Raw genomic sequence first — 7,696 nt, 5'->3', positions numbered from 1 at the left:
ATAAATGGGAGGTGACCAGTGTCACTGCTTCTAACATATTGTCCTAAACAAGCCAGAACATTTTATTTCAGCTCATGAATAGCTGTTCTAAATCTGTTGTATGTTAGACATACTATGAACTACCTCTTCACTTATTATGGGGAAGTTTCCTTAATAAAAGTATGACAATTAAAGCTTTGCTGTCAGTGGTTTATTTCTCACTCTCTCCCCTCCTGCTTTCCTTTTTCAATGGCATGAATATGAATTCAGGAATGCCTTCTTCACTTCTTTTCTTTATAATACGTATTAATCAGGCATGCTGAGCTTGCCTTCAGAAGAAAATATGGATTAACCAGAAATTAGTTGTTTTTAGAGTCAGTTACTTCCAGAACCTGTTGACTGAGGGAGTAGAGCAACTGCTTTAAGAACTGGTTCAGACATCCCTCCATTCTGCAAATACTTGATGCCTACTAAGTGCTAGATTCAGGAATGCAAAGATCAATAAGCTGCTGTCCTAAATAGGTAGGCCTAGATGGGACACAAATAATTTCAATACAGTTGTGATAAATGCAATAATGAAGGCAGGCAAACAGATTACAGTTCCCAAGTGGGAGCCAGCTAATTTAAGGGTCAGTTCAGGATGGCTTCAAGAATGATGTGATTTATAAACGGGGTCTTAAAAGATAAGTGGGAAGGAGATTAGGACGTGTTAGAGGACACAGCTGGGCCAAAGTTTTAAGGGTTGAGTGGATTGAGTGATGCTAGTAGACCCAGAGGTTGGGGCCAGATCTTGATGGGGCACTAGCTAGGTATTCTCAAATGCAGATCGCTATGGTAGTCTCTCCTTTCCTCTGTCACTTCAAAGTTGTGAGTGGTGCCAATAAAGAGAGGACCTGCCCAGTAATAATCGCTAAAGGCTTTCCAACAGTCCCAGCGGAGGGTATTCTGACAGACGTGCCGTAAGCTAACCTCACGCCACGTCTCCAATTCGGATGTTCAGGACGGCTCACAAAGGGGGAATGGCTAGCGCTGAAACTGGGACAGGAGAGACTGGGCTTGCCAGTATTCGGGCGCCTTTCTGTCATTTCAGGTGCGGGGAAAATAAGGAAGGGAGACGTTCTCAAAATGTCCTTCCGGGGCGCCCAGATGGCCCTGGTTAAGAATAAAGCTGGTTGACACCGGATGTGTTTCCTCCCAGGCTAAGTCCATCTTCCGGCCTGGGCCGCCGCTGCCGCGGAAGCCTCCACTCTAGTTTTCTGAGTCGGTAAGTGAATACGAAGGTGATTCGGCAGGGGGGCATGCCTGAGAAAAAGAAGGAGGGCTACTGGGTGCGGGCCGGAGTGGCTAATCTCGTGCTGCAACCACTTGTCCAATAGGGCCCTTGGCCCTTGGCTGGCTTGACTCGGGAAAACCTGTGTGCCGAGCTGGAGGGATATTCCAGGCCACCTGGGATCCGCTTTCGGTTCAACAAATGTTCCCTGAGTTCCTTCGGCTGGTGTGGGCCCCTGTGCTCAGTGCAGGAACACAGATGGATCAGGCACCGTCTCGCGGTGCTCAAGGAGCAACGGACACTCTGGGAGACGGGAGGAGGAGTCATCTATTAGTCTTATTTGATTTGGGCTTAAAGGAGCCAAATCATTAGCTGGAAAAAGGAACTGGAAGCGCGAGTGTGAGAGATGTGGAAAGATGTATGTTCGTTTCTTTTCGTCTGGGCAATGATGAAATTTTTAATATTGAAGAAGTTTCGTGTATAAAAAAGAGACTAGAAGGAGATAAAGCTATAAAGGTAGGTTAGGTCTAAATCGTGATGGATCTCGTATTATTTGCTAAGAACATTAGGCTGTCCTGGAGGTAGAGGAGAACAATGGAGGATTTAAAGCAGCAGAGAGGGGATTTTTGTTTTGATTTTTAAATAACTTTTAAAGGATATCAATTCTGGTGGGACTCTGGAGGGTAGTTTGGAATATAGGAGAGTATGGTATCAAGGGGACCTGTTGGAAATCATTGCAGTGGTCTAGGTGAACAGGAATGAGGACCTGTTGTAGTGGTAAGAGTAGGAAGTTTGGAGGTTACATTAAAGTTTGTAACTGGGGATATTATCTTAAATCTTTGGGGTGATCACTGTGCTTCAAAATTCATAGAGTGTTCTTCATCACAAGCCACACAAATTTAGCCAAAGACACAAGCATAGAAACTATTCACTACAATTCCATGTAACATGTGCTGTAACAAAAATGAAAAATGTGCTGTGAGATCATAGAGAAATTGCGTTATAATTTTCTGGATTTTGAGATGGTGGCATAGGGGTACCATTAGTACCGAGATTAGAATTGGGGTCTTCTTTTTCCCAATTCAGGTTTGGGTTTTTTTTGTTCAGTCATTTGTTTTCAGTATTATGACATGGGAAAGCATTCCCTATCCTTACATTACTGTTTGTGTTTTATTTTGCTTAGATTGTGACCATGGCTGCTGAATCTGATGTTCTGCACTTCCAGTTTGAACAGCAAGGAGATGTGGTCTTGCAGAAAATGAATCTCTTGAGGCAGCAGAATTTATTTTGTGATGTATCAATTTATATTAATGACACTGAGTTCCAAGGGCACAAGGTGATTTTGGCTGCTTGCTCCACTTTTATGAGAGATCAATTTTTACTTACACAGTCAAAACATGTCAGAATCACCATTTTGCAGAGTGCAGAAGTTGGCAGGAAATTGTTACTGTCTTGCTATACTGGAGCACTTGAAGTTAAAAGGAAAGAGCTTTTGAAATATTTGACTGCTGCCAGTTATCTTCAGATGGTTCACATTGTGGAAAAGTGCACAGAAGCTTTGTCAAAGTATCTGGAAATAGATCTTTCTATGAAAAACAACAACCAACACACTGACCTGTGTCAATCCTCTGATCCAGATGTTAAGAATGAAGAAGAAAATTCTGACAAAGACTGTGAGATAATTGAAATTTTGGAAGATAGTCCTGTAAACATAGATTTCCATGTTAAAGAAGAGGAAAGCAATGCTTTACAGTCTACTGTAGAGAACTTGACATCAGAGAGAAAGGAAATGAAGTCACCAGAGCTGTCTACAATAGATATAGGTTTTAAAGACAATGAAATTTGTATTCTCCATGTAGAATCTATCAGTACAGCTGGTGTAGAAAATGGGCAGTTTTCACAGCCTTGTACCTCTTCAAAAGCCAGCATGTATTTCTCTGAAACACAGCATTCATTGATCAATTCTACAGTTGAGAGCAGAGTGACAGAAGTGCCTGGGAATCAAGGTCAGGGCATATTTTCTGAGAATACTGAAGGAAGTTATGGTACAGTGAATGAAATTCAGAATCTGGAGGAAAGTTATTCGCTGAGGCATCAGTGCCCCAGGTGTCCTCGAGGTTTTCTTCATGTTGAAAACTATCTGCGCCACCTTAAGATGCATAAACTGTTCTTGTGCTTACAGTGCGGGAAAACATTCACACAGAAGAAAAATCTCAACCGGCACATTCGAGGACACATGGGCATACGGCCCTTTCAGTGTACTGTGTGCTTGAAGACATTTACTGCTAAAAGCACTCTTCAGGACCACTTGAACATACACAGTGGGGATCGGCCATACAAATGCCATTGTTGTGATATGGATTTCAAGCACAAGTCTGCTCTCAAAAAGCACTTAACTTCTGTCCATGGCAGAAGCAGTGGTGAAAAACTATCTAGGCCTGATCTTAAAAGGCAAAATCTACTATAATTAGAATCACAGACTTGCTATATAAACCTTATGTCATCCTGTTAGGCAAGTCTTTTGTAGAAATCAGCATTTGTAATATTACATTCCCCTCCATCTTTATTTTTGTTCTTGCCTACACATATTCTTTCTGAATTTCTAATGATTCCAAAGTTGTGAGAGGCATGATAAAAAGCTGGTGGGATTCTATCTCATCTCATACGTTATATGTAAGTCCCAGTGGTATAGCTAGAGAAGTAGTGTTCCTCTCTTATACATTCTAGATTCTAGTGATTGAGTATCCAGCAGTGTTTGCAGATTCTGATTTGGAGTCTCTTGATAATTGATTTAAGTGTAAAATCCAGCCATATAGCAACTTCAATGAATTAAGACAATAGGAAGAAAAAATAAATATGAAAACATTATTACCTGTTACTAGTCACTAGAACAAATGGAACTAACAGTATTTTTTTAACTTTTAGCCAACTGCTCTTAGATTCTGAACTAAACACCAAGGTACCTTTTGTTTTAAACTGTAAAAGATCAATTCAGATTCACTTGAGAGTAACAGAATTTCTTTATATTCAGTTAGTATATATTAAAGTATTTTATTTCCAGGTGTTATTAATACACATATTTTAGAAATGATTAATTGGGCCCAAGTTTCTACACTTAATATAGTTGGATTTAATAATTTTGTGGCCAGTAAAATTATACCATTGGCATAAAGCTTGTGAAAAATAGTTTTCTTAGAAATTCTAACTTTACCAAAGATACTTGTTCTACTATTTCCTTTTAAAAGTTTCTCTTTATTTTATTTTTTAGGATGAACATACAGTAAAATTGAAATTTCTTTTTGGTTTATAGTTCTATGAATTTTAACATGTATAGATTTATGTACCATCACTGCAATCAGGATACAGAACAGCTCCATTACCCCCAATGATGCTTTCATGCTGCCCCTTTGTAGTCAACCCATCCTGGCTCTAAACCCTGACAACAGTTCTCCCCCCTATATTTTTATCTTTTCTGGAGTGTCATATAAGTGGAATCTTACAGTATATTCCCTTTTGAGATGCCTTTCTCACCCAGCATAAAAGCCTTTGAGATTCATCCATATTTTGTGTATCAAATAGTTCATTCCCTTTTTAATTTTAAATTGACAATATATATTAGTTGTAGCTATCATTGGATGGATAGTTTAAATATAGGTAGCTCTTAATGTAATCAGTTAAATTTTCCCATTGTCATTAATGCAATTTTCATTCACTTTGTGTTGACAAAAATCTTAACCATCCCTAGAGTTTTATTCTGTATTTCCAGAAAAGTGCCAAAAGCAAAACCATATTTGTATGATTATTTTAATGAGAATAATATTACCATTTCAGATTGTGTTCTGAACCATTGCTCTCTAGTATCCCTGTCTACACGTAATAAAAAGCTTTTGTGTTTTATTGCCGTAACAAAGATTAAAATATATTGCAGGGAAAATCATATTCTCTAAAACACAGGAACTGCTTTTAGTAAAGAAGCCTAACTGGATGCATCTTACTTTCAAGCTGTTCTATTCCTCCTGTACTTACCTTAGCTTTATGTAGAATTTCTACTGTACTTAATTTCTATTGAAGCCCTTCCATATTTTAAAATGTAATATACTTTGTACCATTTATAAGAATTTTGTGAAGAATCACATGTTCATTGTTATAAATGTTAAATATCCTTTTTGTGACACTTTTGTGGGAAAGATATTCTCCATAGAATTTTAACTCTAATGGAGACTTTAAAGAATATCTAGATAATCATATTTGATGAGAAAACCAACTTTATAACCCAGGTCACTAGTTAGTGACATTGGGCAAATCTCTCCTTGAATTTTTAAAAAAATTTATATGTAAAATAACTTTGATCTTGGTCATTTGTAAGATCACTTCCAGGTCTAAAATTCTAATTTTATATTCTTCCTGAGAAAAGAGAAGAGGGGAAAGCAAAAGAAGAGAGTTTTGTGTCTTCATGAACTTTGTTATTTGAATACTCCATTGGAGACAGAATTTTTCTAAAGTATTAATAAATAGTGGGTTTGTTCCCACTGGAAAATATAGTCAGTGCTTAATTTTCTTTCCCACTTGACATAAGATTGGCCATTTGTAGGTGAGAAAATATTTTCTTTTCAGAAATAGTTTACTTGTGATTGAAGTACTTTTCTTATTTCTGCTTCCTAGGATGAAATGGGGGGAGGGGGAATGTGCATAGAAGGAGAGAGTAAAAAAATAGTAATAAACTGATTTTTTTAGGAATTGGTATCTACTATCTTGGATGTTTGAAAAACAGTTTGGTTGAAACCATGTTTAAGTCTTATGTGTGCCTTGTAAGATTGTTGTAAAAATTTTTTTGTGAGCACTTTGAGATTTTTGCTGGGGATAGGGGTGTTTTGTGAAAGTGATGGTTATAATTTATATTATTTATTCCTGTTCAGTAGCACAGAGTGATATCAAAACATTCCTAAGAGAGTATCTGTTTGCATGATGTGTCTGTAAAACTTCATGAAAATGAAATCTTTTTAAAAGTGCAGGTATGACAAAGTAAAGTGTAGAATTTATTCATTTTAAATATTCACTTTTTGTTGTTTGTGTTTCTGATAGGACACAAAAATGCAGTGGTTCAATTTGGCCTCTTAACTTACTGCATTTATGTATAAAAGATCTTGAAAAGGTAGTTGTAAGTTTGTTGTAAGAGAAATTCCTTACCCTTTTACTGGGATGTAACTATCTTACATGTTTACATAAGAAATAATAAACTGGAGGTGGGAATGGAGAGCTTTGTGTTTTGCTTACATCTGTGAATTTTAAAGGATACAGTTTCTCCTGGCTATTCATTTAACCATTCGTCCAGAAAATATTTTCTGAGTCCTTTTAGTACATACCTGTACTAGAATTTAGGTTTATAGACAAAAATTCCTGTCTTGAACTTTATATTGTAATGAAGGGAGAGAAACAGTAAACAAGTAAAAATCAATGCATGTCAAATTTTAAAATGTGTTTGGAGAAAAACAAAGCAGGGATAAGTACTGCCAGGGAAAGGGATGGCTACCTTTGAAAAATGTTATTATCTGATATATATGTGTGTGCATAAAATGTTGGGAACGTTTTTCTTGGATTGGCATCTATTTCATAAAGAGAAGAGAATGAAAGGAATAATAATGCATGTAAAAAGAGTATTTGGCTGGGTGTGTGGCTCATGCCTGTAATCCCAGTAGTTCGGGAAGTTGAAGTGAGAAGATTGCTTGAGCCCAGGAGTTAAGTACTGCAGTGAGTTATGATGGTGCCACTGCACTACAGTCTGGGTGACAGAGTGAGACCCTGACTCAAAAAATAAAAAAATCTTTGATAGGGGTAATAAACTTTTCCCCAAAATCACTGGTCATTTCCTGTCCTCCAGGCAGTAATAAGCATATTTTTAAAAGCTCATTATAGTTTATAAGCAATGTTTCCATATTTCTTCTAATTCATGGTGGGTTTACTTCCATAGATGTTTTTGTTAGGTATGCCAGGAGTTCAATTATAAGTCATGGTCATCTTATCCTGTGTTCTTCAGTTTCTCATGAGTAACAAAGACTACATAGTATCTGCCTTTTAGGATTACTTTGATAAGTAAATATAAACAACACTAAAAAAGAACATTGAAATGAATACCAGCTGACAGGATGCCTCACAAAGTAGTTCATAAATGTTAATTCTCTTATCTCTATTAGCAGTGTGTTTCTTCATCTATACGAACAGAATAATTCCTAACTTAGTTAATTGTGAAAAATCAACAAATATTTGAGATTTTATGCCAGAATTTGTTCCTAAATTTTTATCCTTGCCAACTTCTGAGGAGCTCAGAGTTTTCTCTTTAAGAAATAAATATGTGGAAGTGACTGCCAAATAAATGCTTTCATTTTTTTGTTTTTTTAGTTGAGAGATTACTTGGTATCTATATGGAGAGATTGAAGGATCTGGTCTGCA

General features: G+C 37.0%; 1 protein-coding gene across 1 annotated transcript; it reads left to right on the top strand.

Annotated features, from left to right (window-relative positions):
- The first annotated feature begins 1,127 nt into the window (after window positions 1-1,127).
- ZBTB6 (zinc finger and BTB domain containing 6) lies at window positions 1,128-6,503 on the top strand. The gene is made up of 2 exons (XM_012771845.2): window positions 1,128-1,243; window positions 2,433-6,503. Exon 2 carries the CDS (start codon window positions 2,442-2,444, stop codon window positions 3,714-3,716), a length of 1,275 nt encoding a protein of 424 aa, XP_012627299.1. The 5' UTR covers window positions 1,128-1,243; window positions 2,433-2,441; the 3' UTR covers window positions 3,717-6,503.
- Window positions 6,504-7,696: the final 1,193 nt, after the last annotated feature.

The sequence above is a fragment of the Microcebus murinus genome, chromosome 12 (assembly GCF_040939455.1).
Source record: "Microcebus murinus isolate Inina chromosome 12, M.murinus_Inina_mat1.0, whole genome shotgun sequence".
Taxonomy (NCBI): domain Eukaryota; kingdom Metazoa; phylum Chordata; class Mammalia; order Primates; family Cheirogaleidae; genus Microcebus; species Microcebus murinus.
This window is presented reverse-complemented; position numbering and strand designations above follow the sequence as displayed.

What these genes read in the sequence shown, in the direction of transcription:
- ZBTB6 (XM_012771845.2), top strand. Translation starts at nt 2,442, where the DNA reads ATGGCTGCTGAATCTGATGTTCTGCACTTCCAGTTTGAACAGCAAGGA.